The sequence below is a fragment of the Cyprinodon tularosa genome, unplaced genomic scaffold (assembly GCF_016077235.1).
Source record: "Cyprinodon tularosa strain WSP-4 unplaced genomic scaffold, ASM1607723v1 ctg83, whole genome shotgun sequence".
Classification (NCBI taxonomy): domain Eukaryota; kingdom Metazoa; phylum Chordata; class Actinopteri; order Cyprinodontiformes; family Cyprinodontidae; genus Cyprinodon; species Cyprinodon tularosa.
In genome coordinates, this window is record NW_024039596.1 from 1,171,459 (window position 1) to 1,192,500 (window position 21,042).

The 21,042-nt window shown below is 38.2% G+C and overlaps 1 protein-coding gene across 9 annotated transcripts in view; it reads left to right on the forward strand.

Moving 5' to 3' along the window:
- syngap1b (synaptic Ras GTPase activating protein 1b) overlaps positions 1 to 21,042 on the forward strand; it is a 338,065-nt gene that overhangs the window by 169,384 nt on the left and 147,639 nt on the right. The window contains exon 1 of one of the 9 annotated variants that reach the window (XM_038272438.1): positions 11,387 to 11,901. The exons of the other annotated variants lie outside the window; for them this stretch is intronic. Coding sequence (XP_038128366.1) covers positions 11,832 to 11,901 — 70 coding nt within the window. The 5' untranslated portion in view covers positions 11,387 to 11,831. Of the gene's footprint in view, positions 1 to 11,386; positions 11,902 to 21,042 lie in introns of those variants that run through there. 9 annotated transcript variants of the gene reach the window in all.

The following is a 21,042-nucleotide window of genomic DNA, read 5'->3' on the forward strand; positions in this document are numbered from 1 at the left end:
ATGACGGAAAAAAAAAATCACATTTCAGTTATATGGTGTGCTTAGCCTTTTTTTTTTTTTTGCTGTTTGCAAAATCCTTTAACTTCCATTCATTTTTATATTTGACACAGACAGAAAACTGTTTATAAAGTTTATTATCGATGTAGGAGAAAAATGTATACCAGCTGAAACCTTGAACTAGATATTTTTAACCGTTACCTTTTTAGAAACTGATAAGAAAGTCCAATAAACCATTAGTTCCACAACAAATTCCTTTATGGGTGGGAAACAATTGAAATTTTAATTAACTTCATTACAGGATATGTAATTAATTGCATTTTAACAAAAAGCAAGTCGACAAAATAAACCTGATATTTTATGCAACTTCTGTGGAAAAACTTCTATAGAAATGCAAACAGTCCAGAACATTCATTAAAGCACAATTCCTTCCACTAAATATCGAAAATGAAAAACAAATAATTAATAGAAACAAGGCAAACAATACTGCAGAAGGTAAAGTTCCATTTCTAATACTGACAGCTCTGCATAAAGCATTGCTAAACAATTGCCGCTCAATGTGCAGCAATTAGTGCAATTAAAACATTTACCACTGAGGCTATTATTTTCTATGGAGGATAAAAAGTGCCAAAATTAAATAAATACAGCATTAAATAAATAATTAAATGTGTCAATAATTAATTAAATGTGGAATTAAATAAATAAATGTGTCATTCATTAATTAAAACCACGTCACTAATATAAAGTATCACAATTAAATAAATAAATACAGCGATAAACAATTAATTAAACGTGTAATTTATTAAATAAATAAGGAATTAAATGTGTCATTAATTTAATAAAATACGTCTTCATTTTATTAAAAAAAATATATATATATAATTTTTTCAGTGTGCATTTAATTATTTCATGGTCCTGTGTCGCAGTGGATCGAAACCATTAAAAGAATCTGTCAAACTCACCCATCAAAGTTAGGGGGCGGTTATCTAACACCTGATTGGTCACCCTGCACATTAAGGCAAAGCAAAGCGATTACAGAGACTCGATTCGCGTTAACCCCGCCCCCTAACTTTGATGGGTGAGTTTGAGTGAGGTCATTTTGTTATTACCATGTTATTAAATAGTTATTGATGTACTGTAAAAGAAAGCAATGTTTTCTATTTTTTAATAATTAAAGCGGGAAAGCTATGGAGCTGTGAAATTCAATGACTTCCCAGGAGGTTCTGATTAGGAGTGTAAATAATAATCGTTTTTTTTATTGATGCATCGATCCAACAGCCAACGTTCCGATGAGTATCGATTAATTTTTTTTTTTTCCTCCGGTCTATTTTTATCCATTTGCTCCTGGACGTAATTCTCCCTCCCGTGCTGCGGTGGCGCTGAACTTATTTTGCCCTCCTACCTCGCTTCCTTTAGCCACTACCCTCTTTCTGCTTGCACACACAAACTCGCGTAAACAGTAGGCAAGACAGACATGGTGGATTCTTGAGTATCGAAAATAATCTAATCCTTGGGTCAGGAAATTCATACTGAATCGAATCGCCATGTTGGGTGTGATTTAGTGATCCAGTCAGGGTGGTAAATCTATGGGAGGGATTCCTGGGACAGACACCTCTGTATGAGAAAAGAAGGGGGTGTTTGCTTTGAAGCATGTGGTCAGAAGTCTAGAGGGGGAGTGGAGAGAGAATAAAAGGGATACTTTCTTTGTGTTAGGCAGGGCTCCACCTGGGGATGTACTGTACAGACTGTGTTCACTGTTGGACTCCTTGCTGCAACTAAAAACACCCTTAATCTCAGCCAGACAGGTGTCTGTCCTTTTTCTTTCAGTGAAACGACAAAAAGTGGAAGTTCACCAACAGTTTGTTATTGTTCTGGGGCAGAAGTGTCAAACTCAAATCCTCGACGGATGGTGTCCTGCAACTTTTAGATGTCTCCCAGCTTTAATCCATCTGATTCTAGTATGAGCTCATTAGCAGAGCCTCACTGCTGTTAGGGAGGTAGTTTTTGGTCGATTTCTTCAGGTGTGTAGAGCGAGTAACACAACCAAAAGCAGCGGGATTCTTGCCCTGGAGAATTTGAGTTTGAAACGCCTGTTCTGGGATATTTTTGCACAGTAGTTTAACTTTAAAATAGCAGATATTACTGGAAAAGCAGGCATAGATGAAGAATGTCACTATAGCCCACACAATGATTCCAGGCATTAGGAGGATTAAAATTGTTGTAATTTTACTTATTTTACCTACTTATTTTGTTCTGTATTATTATACTGTATTTTTATTTTTGCACTGCAAGAAAATAAATTGCAACGGATTAATAAGGTATTTCTGATCTTGTTTCTGAAAGTCATTGATTTGCATTATTTACTTTTTGTTTTAATTTGAAGTTATGTTTTTCAGTTTTTACTTCTTATTAATTTATGTATGTTCATCAGTTGTTGCTATATTCTGTTATTTTTTGCTATTTGGGTTTTGCCTTATCTTTCTGTATGCTCACAATTCTTGTTTTTCATGTCGGAGTGTTTCTTTTAAGTTTTCTTGTCTTTTCTTGTGCTCATTTTACTTTATGCTCTTCTTTCATTTTTATAAGTATTATTATTTCAATCGTATGAGAATACATCATTCACCTATTAAGAAAATTTTTACTCGTGCTCTCCATGCTTTCCTTTTAAAGGTGCATTTTCATGTTATATTATATCAGGGGTCACCAACCTTTTTAAGGCTGAGGGCTACTTCATGGCTACCGAGTCATAGGAAGGGCTACCAATACTGACCTATAAACTGGAGGGATCAGTGTTCACCTACAGTAAATCTCATCCATAAAAACTCATTTTTATTCTTATTTTATTCTTTTATTCATTTCTAATTTTCTTTTTAATGTTGTCATTTTGAAACCACTGAAATATGATGAAATAGTTAACATGATGAAATAATACATAAATGATTAAAAAGAAGAGCAACAGAATAAAAAAAAATCAAACTTAACCCACTGAATGAGTTCTTCTGTTTTCAGAAGACGAAGAGGGCCCCCCATGTGGTCCTTGAGGGCCTCTTGGTGCCAGCGGGCATCGCGTTGGTGACCCCTGTATTATATTTTTTAAACCTGTACATACTCATTCTAGTTGCACACAAAGTTTAACTAATTTGTTACCATCTCCTGGTGGTGTATTAGGCCTATTTGTTATAGCTGTGTTTTACGCTTTGCTTTTGCTCAGTTTGTTGCCAATTTGTGTGTATTTACAATAATAATACTGTATAATAGGGATGCACAATATTGGGATTTTGGCCTATATCCGATATGTCGATATTTTAAAACTCATGTAGCCGATAACCGATATCGATACCGATGTTAAAGATGGACAAAAATAAGTAGTCATTGAAAATAGCAGTTTTGTTATCCATTTCTGACAGTTTGAAAAATAATATAGTCAAATATATTTTCATATGCTGATATCAAATTGATTTTTAAAAACGCGGTATCGATTTATTTTACTTTCAAAATCTCGTGAAATTTCATCGTGCTGTTACAAACTCTCGTGATATTTTTCAAATTCTTGTGAGATTTTGTTAGTAAAATAGATCGATACCGCATCAATATATCAACATATAAAAATATGGCAAAATTTCGTGAATTTTCGGGGGATTTCGTAGCTTATCGATGACATATAGCAATATTTCATTAGTAAAGAGATTGATATTATGTTTTTAAATGGCAATATATCAGCATATGAAGATATTGGGATATTTGAATGTATCAATATTTTTTCCCTCGTCTTTAGAAGTTTTTAAGTCTGTAAAAAAAGAAGTTTTTGAGGAAGAAGTAGTATTTATTTTTTTAGACTTTAGAAACTCAGAAGCTGATCAAATATCGGGTTAAATATCGGAGGGGTGGCCGATGTCCGATATTCAGTTTTAAGGCCGATACCGATAGGGGGCAGATTATATCGTGCATCCCTATTGTATAACCTGAGGTACGCTACCATGCATCTGAGCAGAGGGTAAACAAGGAAGTAATAGGGCTAAGCTAGTTAGCACCTCCTAGCGAAGTTGTGAAAATAATGAAGAAAAGTCTCCAAAAAGTAAATCTTCAGTGTAAAAAACACACATGTTTGATTTGAAGGGGGAAAAACTTTGATGCATACAGATATTGAAACCTAATGTTTGTTCATCTAATGCTACCTCGCCATACTAGATTTAAACCTTTTTCTCTTGCTGATGGTACGGTATTTCTATTTTTTCATTTCTTTGAAAAACTTATTTTTTGTTAAATTCATTATTCCGCTCCTTCCTGTCGGTCTACATTTTGGTCCAACTCCTATTTATAATGTCTAACACTATAATGTATTGCAATAGTAAACTAAAAGTAATTTCACTTGAATTTTAAAAATATGTTTTTTTAAATGTATACCTGATTTTTTTATATCTAAAAAAATAAAAAAATAAATTGTAATTGCAGATTTGGTGACATCAGAGGTGTACGAAGAAAGTTTTTATTCCTTTGTTGTATGATAGATACTGATGTAGATCCTGAAGCATATTAATCCAAACAGATGATCCTTTTCCTTAATGACTACCACTGTGAAGGAGGAAGCATTCCTGCTGCAGGGACTTTACCCTCATTTATTATAGCAAAGATTTTCCCCTTCTGTCCCATTAGGCATTTTGAGCCTTAACCATAATTATCTGTTGACATCTTAAAGTCCTCATTACCTTGTTTTCATATTTGAGTCTCTGCCAGACTGTGGTGCCTCTTTGGTATCAATAGCTTTAGAGGCTCAAAGCTATTGATAATTGTCTTCAGAAATTAAACCAGTATGAATCTAATTGTATCCCATTTTTATTTTATTTTTATTTAATTGGTTTTCTCATCTCTCATAAACATCATATTCTGCTGCTCTAGCCTCTATTTTTTGGGTTGTTTAGTTATCCCCTGGCCACATCAGCTGTGTCAAAAACAATATTTGGTGTCAAGTATAAAACAGTTTGATGTAAAAAAAAAAAATAAAAAATTCTAAAAGGTTGGTAATGTGTAAAACAGCAGCGCTGACATGTCCAGTGAACATCCACTGATGTTGCCTGAAAAGGGCAAAATACCATACGGTATCTCCAGTCGTGGCCGACTTTCAGCCTGATCATACTACCTGCGTTGTGTAGTATACAGAGGGTAACGAGGGGCGATTAGCCTCTCACGACCACCTCCCGATCAGGAATCGTAAGGTCGAGAGAAAATCAAAAATGTTTGAAATGCAGTAGGCGTCGGGAGGTGTTCGTGGACAAATCACCCTGTCTGTAAAAAGGAGCGCTACCGCAGGTCATTCATTCCTGCTGCCACCAGATCCTATAATAATGCACTATAACCACAATAACTGCTGTAAAAACCACTGTGCAGCTATATTAAATTCTTTATTTATTAGAATAGTCATACCACTACCTCACCGTTGTTCCTTTCCTACTACACTTTAACGTAAAAGTAAATCCACCTGTATATAAGCCATCCAGATTGTACATGTCACCTCAAACCTCTGTGCTACTACCTTGTATTTTTTTTTATCTTTTTATTTTTCTATTTCTTATTTTTATTTTATTTTTTCATTGTGTGCAATACATGTACACTTGCACCTTAATCCTTATTTATCTTGATATACTGTATATACCTGGATATACTGTATATATATATATATATATATATATATATATACAGAAAAAAGGTGAAAAAAGGTAAAAAAAGGTAGAAAAAAGGTGCATTAAGAAGAATAAACAATATATATATATATATATATATATATTGTTTATTCTTCTTAATGCACCTTTTTTCTCCTTGTTTGCACCTTTAACTACTATGCCAACATGTGACGAGTGAATTTCTCCGCTGTGAGATCAATAAAGCTCATATAATCTAATCTAATCTTGCTGTTGAAGCAGAGCTATGAGCCCATTTACCAGAACCTTGAGCACGGTACATATGCAAAGTCTTCTTCATCCAGATTGACTAGTCCCAACAGCCCCATCTCTCAACTCTGAGTCCGACGTGTGGTCTTTGGAAATGCAGTGTGAGCAGGTAGATCGCTTCAGAGAGTCAGGTCGCACAGTGTGAAATTTCTGGTTTTGTCGTACAGTTTGAGTTATAGCTGCATGCAACTATTGACAATATAAAACAGTGTATGCCCGGCTTAAGCGCAGATATGAGAGAATGATGTACCCATGATGATGTGATTAATGTTATAGTCAAGACCACACCAACCAAGAGCAAGGAGTACCGCAACCGAGACAAGACCCAAACCTTTAGGATCCAAAACCTTTGGAAACCAAGACCCTTAGAGGCCAAGACCTTTAGCGGTCAAGAACTTGAGAGATCCAGACCCTTAGAGACCAAGACCTTTAGCGGTCAAGAACTTTAGAGATCAAGACCCTTAGAGACCAAGACCTTTAGCGGTCAAGAACTTTAGAGATCAAGACCCTTAGAGACCAAGACCTTTAGAGGCCAAGACCAAGAACATATAAGATATCAGTTTTGCCCTCTATGATTTTTATGTCTTATGTTTCTTAACATTGAAACATAAAAAATGAAGGCATACAACACATATTCTACATTTTTATAGCCATGAGTCGTGACCATCTTAGTGAGGATTGTTTGGTGTCAGAATCAACAGACTTTTTCCTTGGAATCTTGAAGCATAGTTTACAAATCAACTGGTGAGATCACAGTCTTAGATAAAAAAAAAGAAATGTGTGGAGGTGAAAACAATGCAACAGGAAGACGTGTTGTTGGAAGATGCAGTTTGTTATAAATTTGAGAAACTGGTTTGATTACACTCCAACTTACTACTTGACAGCTGGTAAAAAAATACACTGCAAGCCTTGTAGCACTAAATAAGAACCCCTGAATTAATGCAGCTTAGTAACCCTAAAAACTACAAGTGCAACCTCTAGCACTGTATTTAAAAGCTATCTAAATATTTTGGTCAACATGTTTCTTCAATAGTTTACATTTGAGCTGCATTTGAGCTTATAATGGAGTAGCATCAACTTCTAGAGGAAACATCGGTTTTAAAAAGGTTTTCTCATACAGCAACAGAATTGCTCTGCGAAGAAGCAGAAGGCTGAAAAGACTCATGTAGCAAAGCTGCAAAGAAAGGAAAAGGAAGAAGGCGACAGATGATAGGAGAGGACAGTTGGAACAGGCGGAGGAGAGCCAGAGATTACTACCATAGTACGTCAGGGTAAGCTTGCCATCTTTATTGGTAACCATGGAAATAATTATAGAGCAGACAGACAGATTGTGCAGACTGTGAGATTTTGTGGAAAAAGAAAAGAAAGGGAGAAAAGGAAAGAAAGCAAGAGAAGGGGAAGAAAGAAACGATTTGGGAGGTAAGGTAGGTGAAATGTTTAGTTGGAGTCCTGAAACTCTGCAGGTTGTTTTCCTGTAAAACTCTTTAAAGATTAACTGCAAAGCAAGTCGATTTAACGACGTTCTTTATCCAAGCTGTGGAGTAGAATGTTATCGTTTCTGATTGTTTCTTTGTTTTAAACTCAAAGAGAAGCTCTAGTTGTTGGTTAGACATCAAACGTTAGCAGTACTACGCTATAGGATCGTCATTCAATGCATCAAACTATAGGACGGCACTTTTACCCCAGAGAGCGGTTGGCTAACTTAACATGAAGATTTCAACTCTAAAACTCTCCAACCTCCTACTCATTTGTCCTTAGGTTAGTGCTTTAATCAGAGTCCTGCCTTCATATGAATTCTGACGTTATGTCTTAATGCTGAAAGAACTTTTAGTGGCAGGAACATTACAGTGTCTTGGAACAAAGCCTGCTAGCTGGGCCTTGTTGCTGCCCAATAAACCTGCTGCCAGAATAAAGATTTTCTTCTTTTTTGGGGGGAGAAAATATAAATGTACATTGATGTTAATACAGCTGCTGTTGTCAAAGTATATATGTAGTTAATACAGGTAGAAAATATTTCAGGCATTTGTCATTAATTAGTGAAGGAGATGATAAATAAGTATAAAAAAAAATAACTGTTACATTGTTACATTACTAGCTAATGTTTTTGGGAGATATTGAAGTTTTTTACTTGTATCAGTATCGGCTGATATGTTCATGCATATGCTGATTCATAGATGTATTCAGCAGTAATGCTTTGTTAAGCACATGGATTGCCACTCCCTCATTCCGTCCTTTAGGATGCTTCATTCCCCCTGGCTCAGGCTCAATCCTGCAGAATCAAAAAGAACGTTGCAAAAAAATCTGTTTTCTGGTTCTAGATGTAGCCTTTCTCTCTACTTACAGTAGCAGCCATTCAAAATCTTCCCTCCCAGTCAAATGCCAGCCGAATGGCAGCCTACTCCCTTGCAACTCCCAGCCAGATCCCCTCCAACTTCCAGCCACTGGACTTCTGCTAGGGGTTCATATTTTTTACTCTGACTCCACTCTATCACTGAATTGTATAGTGTGAACAGGAGATGACACTTCTCTTTAGATCTTAATCTGCACAAATTACAGAATATTTTAGTACAAGGATCGATGTTTAAAAAGGAATTGTAGAGGACCAGCCAAGAACCAGTCAAGGGCCCATCAAGGAAATCGGGGAAATTTTGAATGGCTACTACTATAGCTAGAGCAGAAGTTGAAGAATGAAGGCCATTTAGCCATGTTATCTCTGTTCTACCCAAAGTGGCCCCTGTGGGGAGAGCTCCAACGGAAAGAGGCCGAAGGTGGGGGGGTTTAGAGACATAGTTAAGAGAGTCAAGCAAAGTTTTTCGCTCCACCACTGTTCAAAATTAATATAATGGCTTATGGCACAACAGTCCAAATCATAACATAAGTAGAAAACAGAATCCACATCAAAAGACATTTCATGCACTAAAAACAGTTTTATTTATTTTTATACTTATATATATCAGATGTATTCTTTAACCCCCTTTATGTGTCTCCCATGATACATCTAGCTTTCCTAGAGTGTCAGTTTTAATTACTTGTACTCAGGCAAATTTTAGCCATTTGTCCAATTATGGCGATTTTAAGACATCAAGGTCAATATTTCACAAAAATATTTATGAGTCCTCTCAAAGATATATCCGAGATTAGCATGAAAATTCCTGCCAATGAGCTTTAGCTTAAAAGTGTTTCGAAGAAACCGAAGGCGACTTCTAGCAAAGAAGCATTTTGCTAAGGGTGACAATTTCTTCCAAGAGCATTAATCGGTTAATAACAATAATAAAAAAAAAAAAAATTAACAATCAATTGAGATAAATGATCTGATTATACAATTCAGACCGGATTAAGAAATTCCATAATGATGATGACATATAGCAAAATGTTAAGCTACATTATAGCTATGCCTTTGCTAATAAAATGAAGAAAACCTGAATTATATTTGGGATCAGTGATGACTCACGTTTGCTGTGTTTTTAGTGAAAGTTTATTAGACTTGTTTTTAAAAAAGAAGAATCTCCTGAAGATGATGACTTTTAAACATGCATGGAGTTAGCATGTTCTCCCTGAGCATGCGTTGGTTCTCTCCGGGTACTCCGGCTTCCTCCCACAATCCAAAAACATGACTGTTAGGTGATTTGGCTTTTCTAAAACCTCCTTAGGTGTGAGTGTGTGCATGAATGGTTGTTTGTCCTGTTTGTATGTGTGTACTGCAATGGACTGCCGACAGCTGGAGATGGGCACCAGAACCCCTTGTGACCCTTGCTTAGGATAAGCGTGACGGAAAATGGATGGATGGATGGAGATATGGACTCGGTTAGCTTAGGATCTGAATATAGTGCTTCAATTCCTCCTGCTCATTTGTCCTTAGCCCTAAATTTCATGCTACTCTTCCTGTGCATATGACAGCAGAAGGTGAGAGGTAACAAGTCTTGATTAAGAGGCTGTGTGAAAAGAAAGGGAAGGAAACAGAGAGGTACTGAGGTACAGAAAGGATGAGTATTTAAATTCACTCCAGGTCCCAGCAGGGATCCATCCAGCCCCACCCCTTCTGAGCATCTCTCTCTCTCTCTGTAGCTTCTCTCTCTCTGTCTGTTCTTGCTGGAGATACTTGGAGAGAAGGAGAGGAAAACAGAAAGGCGCAGGGCTTTTTGTGAACTGCTGCCGCCTCTCCAAACCTGCCCTGCTTTCCACCTGTGCAGGATGATCTCCATCCATGCAGCAGGCAGGACACACATCACCAGCTTTCCGTATGGATTTCAAAAGGATGAGCTGCCGTTTTAGAGAGAAGGAGGACGAGAGACTAAGTTGTGATCAGAAGTCAGCTTTTGGGATTAATCTACTTTGCTTTAAGATTTGCTTTGTGACCGACCACATCGGTTTATTCAATTCTTCATAAGGTGGAATGTGTTTACTGTTTTTTTTTTTTATGGGAAACTGAAGACTCTTTTTGAAGTGATCTGATTGCCTGTTTCGTTGCTCGTAGTGAAGGTGTGGAGCAGACAGTAGAGTGAAGCACATTTGTTCAGTTTTTTAAGTGCATTCAGTTACGCACGCGGCCGTGTTCGCACTGCATTTCGCAGGCTTTCCTGAATAGCTTTTTTGTTTGTAATTAATCTGTCTTCTCCTCCCACCCATCTTTGGCCAGTTCTTTGACATGCACAATAAGGCGGCGATGCACCAAGGAGACAAAGCTTAGAAAAACATTCCCGTCTAAAAGATGAGAGAAATTGCCCTCAGCGGATCTCCTGTCTGCAACCAGGATTACGAGCAGAGGGTCTGGCCAGAGGGCACTGGGGAGAGAGGACAGGAAAAGACCGGGCAGGAGGAGCTCTCATCCCGACTGGGTTCTGCCGAGCTGCCGATGCTCAATAAGAAGCAGGCTTCTGGTGCTGGAGGGAGGTGGGGGGAGGATGAACACTGCCTCAGTGTGAAATGATAACACTCAGCCAGCTTTGGGAGTGTTTGTTTCTCTGTCACTTTACCTCTCACTAATTAATCTGAGTATGCGAGCTAACGAACAGTGGCCTACTTAAAAGAAGAAAAAAAAAAAACTGTCACCCTGTATACTATTTGCAGTTTGGCACTTTTGGGACACATCAGCAGTAAATTTAGCACTTTAGAGAAGCAGAAGCCTACGGTTGAGAGTTTACCTTTGCAGTGACGGAACATCCTCTCGCCAAAAGGTCAATCTGCTAGACGTGTGTGTGAAGGAGTGAGTTAGTCTAATTCCTAAAAACCTTCTAATAGGGAAGTCTGTCTGTGGTAACTATATTGTACCTATTATATTTTGTATGTATTAACAACAATAATGAATATATACCATAAATCATAGTTTTAATGAGATGTTATTATATCGACCTAAATATCCAAAAATGACGGAGCCCTGATTCTAGGTGCCTTGTGTTAGAGGATCCTTTTTTTTTTTTTTTTTTTTTATCTATCTACCTGTTTGTCCATGGAAGATTTATTTATACATGTTGCACCTTGAGAGTGATTCTGAAGGATCAAATTTTTGCAGTAGGATTCGTTTTTTGAAGTCCTACTGACCCTCAACCCCGCCAATATTTTTTTTTTCAGGCTGACCTTTTAAGCAATACTTTTATCTGTGTGGAACTTTCATATGGCCTTATAAGCCCACCAGAGGATGTTACAGCTGCTTCATCAAACCAGCCTGTGTTTCATAACACCTGTTGGCAGGTTCTGATTGCAGACACGCTCTGTTATATATAAGACGTCTCTATCACTGTGCGCTTTCGGAGCTCAGAAAAAAAGCAGCAACACTTGATGGGAAGTGACACAATCGAGGGAACTGCAGAGGTTCTGAGTTGATGTATAAAGACCCTAAAGGAATTGAAGCTGATATCAACTTCTGGCACCAGCTGTTAACAGAGGGGTCCCATGCAGGAAGCTGGCAGTCTACTGTCTTTACAAGTTTGGACAAAAGGCACAGGAGCCCCACCTGATCTAGGTAGGATATCTTCATCTTTCTCTTTTTTAAATATCTTTTCTCCTCAACACATATTTATTTCTGATTAGCTTTTTGGTCTTTTTCTTAAAAAGGCTGAATTGTTGCACAGTCAACTGGTTTTTATGTGCATCGCAAAGCCTGTAAATTGAACTCACTATCGTAATTTTCTGCATGTTTCTTTGGATTTAACATCAGGCTGATGATCCTTAATATTTACAGAGGACACAATTCCACGATCAAGCCCAGTCTTTAAATGAAACTTGTTAAAGATTCCTTGTTGATAGCAGATCAGTGGATTCAGTATGTGTCTTTGAAAAGTTTGATACCATTTAAAGAAGAAAAAACATATATAATTTAATTTTTTACATGCTAAATGTCAATGGAATTATAAAGAATAAATATATCTTAACAAAAACAAGTGTATCTTCTATAGATTTTACCAGAGGTTTGTCTTTTTTGCCCTTTATTGTGATTCCTTCCTGTTATCCTGTGTGCTATTGTCTGGGTGGCTGTATGACAGCTAAAGCTTCAAATAATGTTACTCAGACTGGTTTATTTGAAAGGAATGAGGTCCATGATGAAGATTATCATCACTCAACACTACCTTTTTAACTGTGATGAAGAGGAGAGAACAGTTTGGAAAAGAAGAGCTGTTTTGAAAAAGCAAAAGAGAAAACAGAGAAAAAGTAGTTAAACCTCAATCAGCATAAAGCAAAATATAAACACAAAATATATATTAAAGGATTGTACCAGTTTCAAAATTTGTCAATAGCTGTGGGGCTATGATAGTTGGGTTCAAGTGGGATTTGTAAAGCTGGAGATGGTTCACCGTTGGGGAATGCTGCTGAGTGCCAGATTTTTAATTGCAGACTATTAAGTTTATGAGAAACCAAACAAGGTTCTTTATGTGTTTTTAGAACTGTTAGTGAACCCAGGTTGCTTTCAGTGTTGGAGCACAAGAGGAAAGGGATGGTTATCCTCCCGCAGCAGTGTGTCGCACTGAGCTTGTCGCAGATATTATTGATTTATGCCCAATATTAAAGCGTGATCTGCGCTATGTTATCCCACGCCACAACGCAAGAGCGACAATCACGAACTAGCATGAGGGCGAAAAAGAGCGGGGATCCAGGTGGAAAATGGTCCCAGAGTTTTCGCGCACCTCGCTCTTCTAGCTGGTCCGACTTCACAAGTCTTTTTCCACAATGGCGGTCATAAAAACAAAACAAGCCGGTAAGGTACCAAACAGGAAATACGCATAGTGTAGAGCGGATTTAGATTTGACCAATCAGAGGCCTCCTGTCTGTGGCACTGGCACCTAAAATTTTGGAGAGGTGCAGCAGAGTGTCTGCAGAAGGGGCGGGGTTACATTTGCTTTCACTGCGACACATACGCAGAAGACCTGGTTTGTATAAATCAGCCTGAAGTGAGAAGTGGGAGGGGCTAGATTCTTATGCAATAACAGGTGGCGCCTGAACAGGGACCTCTCATAAGAGTTTACAGTGGTAGCAATTCAAAATTTCCCCACTTTCCTTGATGGGCTCTTGTCTGGTCTTTAGCTAGTCCCCTACAATTCCTTTTTAAACCTCTAAAATATTATTTCCGTCATCATTTGTGGACATTAAGATCTAAAGAGAAGCGTTATCGCCTGGTCAGACCCCTTAATTTAGTGAAAGGGTGGAATCAGAGTAAAGAGAGTAAAACCAGCTGTGCTAGAGCAGCTAAACCTCTAAAATCTGCAGTTCCGACTTTGGGCATGCCTGTTTTAGAAGGGGCTTCCTGACATAGTTATTAGTTTTGCTTTTTTGTAAATAGTTTTAGAATTCTTTCATTTCTTTCTCTTTTTTTACCCTTTAAAGGTTCTGCACGTAACCTCCAGATTCCACATACTCCGTCAGCGCTCTGCTCCGCTCACGTACGTCATGCAGAGTACTTGTCTGTCATGTTAATCAATGAGCGCTGTTTCACATCCACTGCTACTCCTCCAAACGTCACCGTCCACATACCGGTACGTCTTCACCGTCAAAATATAGAGCCAAGCTATTTTTTGGCTCCGGTCCGGCCAGGTCAAGATCCACAATTGCAATCGCATCAAACCAGGAAAAGAACATCAAGAAGTTCCAGTTTGTCAAATTAAAATATTGTAACGATGGATTGGTAACTACAAATTAAAGCATAATTCTTATAAATTACCCAAAACTACGGCCATTTAATTAAATGATTGGATGCAAACTGTTGTTACTTCAACATACCAGTAGGCAGATTTCTCATCTCGACCAAAATATTTATTTTATACCGAGAGGCTTAAAAGTTAATTAAATCCAGTCAAAACAAACTTGGCATGGGAGAAGAGATAATGAGTTTGGAAGGAAAGAACAAACATAGTTCATAAAAAAACTATTTTGTATGATCCTAGTTATCCCTGTTACAGAAATCCACAAAAAAAAAAGAAAATATTTGGGCAGAAACTACAGATATGCTGGATGCTGATGGGGATTTTTTTCATATGTTATATTAAATTAAGCGTTAATTTCCGCATGTTTTGCTCCTATGACTTTTACAGTAATGTAGCGCATGCTCTCCTCGAGCTCCGAGGAAGTCGTAGTGGAGCAAGACGGGAGGAACAGCGGAGGCAATTGAACCAAATGGCTTTGCATAGAATCCTGTAGGCTTTGCTTTGCGCAGGTGGTCTGGAGCGCAGCGGGGCAGAGCGGTCACAAAGGATATGGGATTTCGGGATGACTCTGCACAATTCTGAACCATGAGGGAGAATAGTATGGTTTGAACTGTAAGTCCCGCCCCTAACCCTATCCTAATGAAAAACTTTCCTTTAATCCTACTTTGATCATCCTTGCGTTTTAACTCTCTTCTCTTCATCCGTTTTGACCCTTTTTGGCTTTTTTGCTGTATATGCAGTGACACCCAGCAGAGGTATCGCATCTTTCCCTTCATTGGCTAGCATACTTTTCTGCTTACAAGATGTGGTGGGAAACGCTCTTAGTGGCTGATTGGAAACCTTTAGCTGTACTTAGTGAACCCCTAAAAACTGTTATGCTTAAATTAGAAGCCTGCACTAAAAATGCCTGGACTCCTGCATAGGCACAATCAATTAATGATTTATTTTAATAAAATGACCTTTTCTGCCTCACAATATACAGTTTATATCATGTTTTCTTAGAAAGGTTAAAATAAAATCCGGTAAAGGGCCTATAAATATGACAAATTCAGAAGTGTATCTATATTCTGTACCGGTGTTTTGTCTTTAAAGGGTCTATTTTCCAGTGTGGTCCTGTTTCTCTGACCGTGACTGAGTGGATGTGCTCTCTTCGTCCTCTGGCATGGGAGCTGCCTTGGAGCTCGTCTGCCTGGCTGCGTGTTTCCTGGACGGGGCCGCCTTTTACAGCTGCTTTTTGTATCTCTGCTTCTGTCTCCTTGAACCCCAGTCGGCCTCAGCAGATGGCCGCTCACACTGAGCCTGGTTCTGCTGGAGGTTTCTTCCTGTTAAAAGGGAGTTTTTCCTCTCCACTGTCGCTACAAGCATGCTTAGTGTGGGGGATTGTATTTGAGTCAATGAGTCAATGCAATCAACTGGTTTTCCTTAGATAGAAAACTTTGTATCAATTTGACTGTATGATCTGGTTGAACTGTAAAGTGCCTTGAGATGACATGTGTTGTGAATTTGGCGCTATATAAATAAACTGAATTGAATTGAATTGAATTTAAAGTGACGGTGGATTACAGAGCAGAATTTTAATCATGTTGTCCAAGGCCATACTTAGCTTAGTTCTATTTACACTGCGAGTTGTTCTGACTTACAGCCTCATCCACTGCAGCATTTTGGAGATAGTAAAGCAAAAGTTTAAGGTGCATTTATGGCCTATCTGACTTCACATTAGGTCAGAGAAAATATGGCTTACAGTCAAGGCTTTTGTGTTATATTGGTTAGTGGCTTAATGAAGATATTTTCTTTCCCTGTTCTTTGTAAATTGTGGACATTGTTATGGTATTGTGAAGTATGTTGGAATTCAAATAAAAAAAGAAAATGAGTATTAAGATGTTGGTTGAAATCTCCTCTACATCTTGTAATGATGCTGAAATGGCACTAGAAACATCCCATAAAGTCATAAGTATTAAATTTCTGATTTAATCTTTAAGCTTCTTTGTCATGACTCTCCACTTTTTGGTCCTGTTTAAGTTTCCTTTGTGAGTTTTCAGTTATACTATGATGAATGTCTTTCTGTGTTTGTGTTTTGTAGTTTATTGGTTTTTCAAGGCCAACGACCCCCAAACTGATGGCCCGATCAAGTGGGGACCCCCTAATTTTGTATGAAAATTACCCTAATATTGTATAAAATTGCGTTATATCAGCCTGGTCCTATAGTCACTCTATTACATATGGAGTCATGTAACAAAAGTAATTTCCCTCTGAGAATATTAAAATATTTGATTCTTGGTTGATGGCACAGGTGTTGTAAATGAAACGGTGCCCAGCTTGAAAGAGCTCCTGAGTGTCGCTGAATGTAAGCATTGGCGACTGAAAGACATCTTCTGCCTCCATTTATCTGTTTACTACAGTGTGTTAAACTCATGTTAATGTATATTTTAAGATATTTTAATTTGTGGAAAAAATTGCAGGGGGGAACATAAAAAAAAAAAAAAAAAAAAAAGTAATCAACCAAAACTTTTGCGACCCCCATGCAGTACCTCCACGGACCCCCTAGGGGTCGCGGACCCCCTGTTGAACACCTTCGTTCTAAGATATTGTTTGCTCTCTGCTGCCCTCTTGTGTCAGTCTCTTTTTTTCCCCCCAGCTCCCTTCTAGACTCCTCTGTCCACACCTGCCCCCAATCTTCCAATTATCCTGGTTTTTGTTGTCTCCCATTTAAATATCTCCTGTTCAGTCACTGGTTCCTTGTTGTTGTTAATTGCTTCCTCGTCTCTGGCTCCCCACATGAGTTTTTCCTGATGTTTTCTGTTTTTTGTTGTAGTTGTTTTTTTGTTCTTTGTAGTGATGGGTTAATGGGGCATCTTGAAGCGTTTCGACACATTGCCAAACTGTATTGATACTGTCTCACAGAATACTGACACCTGCTGGACCTTTAAAGACACTACAGGCCTTATTTGACAGACTAAACTGAATTGATTTTATGACCTAGTACAATCATATAATTTAAGTCATTGTAGGTTATATTGTATTATTTCATATCTATGTTTAAATTATGATATTTTTAGATGCAGCCAATAAATAATGTAAACATGTATCATAAAATAAAAAAATTATGAAAAAATGTGAATGAGGATGCTTGTGGACTAGCATTTTAAATCCTATTTTTAAAACAATAAGTACAATAAAAACAGTAAGTAAACTAAGAGTCAATTTGAGATTAAGATCAATTCAGATAAGTTAAGTGATAACTGAGAGGAAAAGTATGACACGAGAAAAATAAAATGAAAACGCAACGGCTGAAACATTCCTATTCCTTTTAGGCTGCTCCAAAATTCGTCATAATTTTAATGATCAACTGAAAAACATTTTAGTTTTAGACTTTTTTTTTTGTAAATGCATCATGTTGACAGATTTTTAAACACAGTTTAGTGTGTCATTCAGTCACCGATACAGTGTTTTGCTCTGTGGGCTCCATGCATAAAGCAACGCATCGGTGTTGCTGGACCCATCACTAGCCTCAGTTTTCCATTAACCCAACAACAACTAATGCTTCACTCATCTCTGCATTTGGGTCCTCAAGCAACCTCACCCCCCTAGATGACATCTATCATTTTTATGGCTTTTATTTATTTGTTGTTTTATTGCTTAGCATGACTTTGAACGGTTTTTGCTCTGCCAAAGAGGCAATACATTTGATAGCATTTGTTTGTTAGTTAGCAAGATTCAAGAAAAAAGTCATGTTGAAAATTTTTTGCCACATGTGTGTCTTAGCCCAGCTATACTATTTATTTTTATATAAATAAATCCATCATATTTAACTTCAATAACTTGAGAATAAAAACATTTGTTTCTGCAACTTGCAAGTTGTTATAGCAGCTTGTTCTCATTGATCTTCTGCATTTTGAAGGATTTGTTGGTTAGACGTAACCCTAGCAGCAACACTTTGCTTGTCAGATTCATTTCCAATGTAGTAAAAGCGTGAATGGGGGGATTAGAGAACAGCAGTGTGAAGTGCCTTGTAACCACCAGGGAAACCTTAGCAAAGTGAGCTTGACACTACTAAGTTGTTGGTGCTAAAAAACACATATATAATGTATGCAATCATAATGCAGCTGTAGCTGTTTCCTTTTCTCTCATGGGAAATGTGCTCTAAAAGCAAAATGGACTAGAAGTGTCAGGGATGCAGCTGTGCCTTAGCCACCTGTTTTTCAGTATTTGTGCAGGCACAAGTCCTGTCTGCTAACCTGACTCCGCCAGATGGATTTGCTCCGCATATCCATCTGGAAACCTTCCATTTAAGTAATTTTGGGAAGGGGCGAAAATACTGGTTAGCTGATTGGCCTATGTTGGCGATAGACGGGCCAAATAAACCAATCACATCAACGAAGCATATGACGTACTAACAGAGCGACGACGAAAACACAACCACAAGCCAGGCTACTCTTGCCGAAACCAGTCGGGAGAAGAGCAAAAACATCTTTTCCTCTGAGAAAAGCCTCCAGAGCAGTGTTTTGCTCTTCTTTCAGCGAATACTCTGTAATTCCGATAAAACTTGCTCGATAGCCACGCTAACGCTAGTTTCATCGGCTGAAGCCGCCATGTTCTTTAGACTGAACTGTCGCGCTTCTCGTTGCGTCACACCTCAACCCGCCTCAAAGCCAACGCTGATTGGACGTTCGTTTGGTGAACGGCTCCAAATTTTTCTTTAACGGAGAGTCTCCAGACTGATTAGCGAGTGAAACCTTGAAAGCTCGCGAGATCAGGATGGTCTCACGAGGCTACCTGTCTGCATAGTTGTGGTATAATATCTGACTGAACCCGATCTTTGTTAAATTTAGATGCTACTCCGGTGCAGGTATGGAAAACTTTAAGATTTCAAAGAGCTAAGCTTTATTAAATACACAAAAACTTTAAACATTGTGTAATTCTCCAAAAGTGTTTTCTTGGGATTTTATTTAACAAACACACAATTAGTGGATAAAGGTAAAAAATATAAACAGATTTTGTTTGTTTTTTTAAATAAGCAAAACACTTAAGATTTTTGGCAATCAATTTTATACAGAACCCAGGTTTATCTGATGCTCCTAGATACAATATAAAGCTTGTTTTTTTAAGAACATTTTTGCTTAACAATGAAGTGTTAGTCCATCATTGAGATCAATTAACTTTAGATGAACTCATCGATTAATAACTTGCACTCTTATTCTGTATAGTTTTAATTGAAGACTCAATCTGTTCATTCTAAATAGGCAGAGAGGGTTGGTTCATGAACATTGACAAACAGACCCTTGCTGATGATGACACCACATGGTAGCAGCACTCAAACAAACTGTGCTACACCCGTTTCACAGGAATCAAATCCCTTCTGGGGTCTTAACTTATCATTACTTTTATTTACTATTATTTTAAATTTAATTTGGCGACCTAGAGTAGCCAAATGTAATGTCATTCTGAGTACTGTACTGTGTTCTAGGACCGACTGAGCTCAGCCTGAACACAGGTGATACAAAAAGTTTCATTACTGCTTCTTATTAAGATCTGAGGGAAGGAGAGGACAAATGGAACATCTTTAAAAAATTTATTTTTTGGAGATTTTATACAAAGTTATTTTACTTGTAGAAATTGGATGATTGTTGTTGATACGAAGTTAAAGTAAGGTGACCAGATTTCTGAAATCCAGTCTGGGGATATTTCCAGCTCATAGATAAAAAAAAATGCATATCAATTTAATTCAGTTGATTTATATAGCGCCAATTCACAACACATCATCTAAAGGCACTTTATAATTCAACCAGATCATACAGTCAAATCGATTTGAAGTTTTCTATCTAAGGAAAACCAGTTGATTGCATCGACTCATTGACTCAAAGGCAATCCCTCACACCAAACATGCTTACAGCGACAGTGGAGAGGAAAAACTCAGAATGAGCGGCCATCTGCCGAGGACGACTCGGCAGAATGAACATAGGAATCGGGTACAATGATGGTTTCATCCATCTTTACATATTTATTGATATTTAAACAACAAAAATAAACTGTAAAATCCAGGAATGCAACTTTCCTGTTTCCTAACATTAAAGGTGTTGTGAAAGTTATATTTAATCAATAGGTCATTCAAATCATGGGTAAAACTAATTAATGACGTATGCACTGGGCAAAGAGAGGGGCTAAGCAGCAATTACACAATAGGGACTGAAACTCGGGCATTTCCCCTGACTGCTGAGACATTCCCCCTACGTAGCGCAGATTTATACTTCGGAACTACGTCGTCGCAGTGAAAGCAAAGACGTCTCCACCCCCTTCCGCAGACACTCTGCTGCACGTCTCCCAAATTGTAGGTGACCGCAGACAGGAGGCCAGCTTGTTTAAAAAGGAATTGTAGGGGACTAGCTAAAGACCAAGAGCCCATCAAGGAAAGTGGAGAGTTTGAATTGCTACCACTGTAAACTCTTCTGAGAGGTCCCTGTTCGGGCGCCACCTGTGATTGCGTAATAATCTAGCCCCTCCCACTTCTCACTTCAGGCTGATTTATACAAACCAGGTCTTCTGCGTATATGTGACATCCATCCATCCATCCATTATCTTACACGCTTGTCCCAGTTGGGGTCGCGAGGGGTGCTGGTGCCTATCTCCAGCAGTCAATGGGCGAGAGGCGGGGCATATGTGTGACAGTGAAAGCAAATTAACCTCCGCCCCTTCCGCAGACACTCTGCTGCACCTCTCCAAAATTTTAGGTGCCAGTGCCGCAGACAGGAGGCCTCTGATTGGTCAAATCTAAATCCGCTCTACACTATGCGTATTTCCTGTTTGGTACCTTACCGGCTTGTTTTGTTTTTATGACTGCCATTGCGGAAAACAACTCGTGAAGTCGGACCAGCTAGAAGAGCGAGGTGCGCGAGAACGCTGGGACCCTTTTCCCACCTGTATCTCTGCTCTTTTTTGCCGTCATGTCCTTCCGTTGTCGGACAAACTTTCCC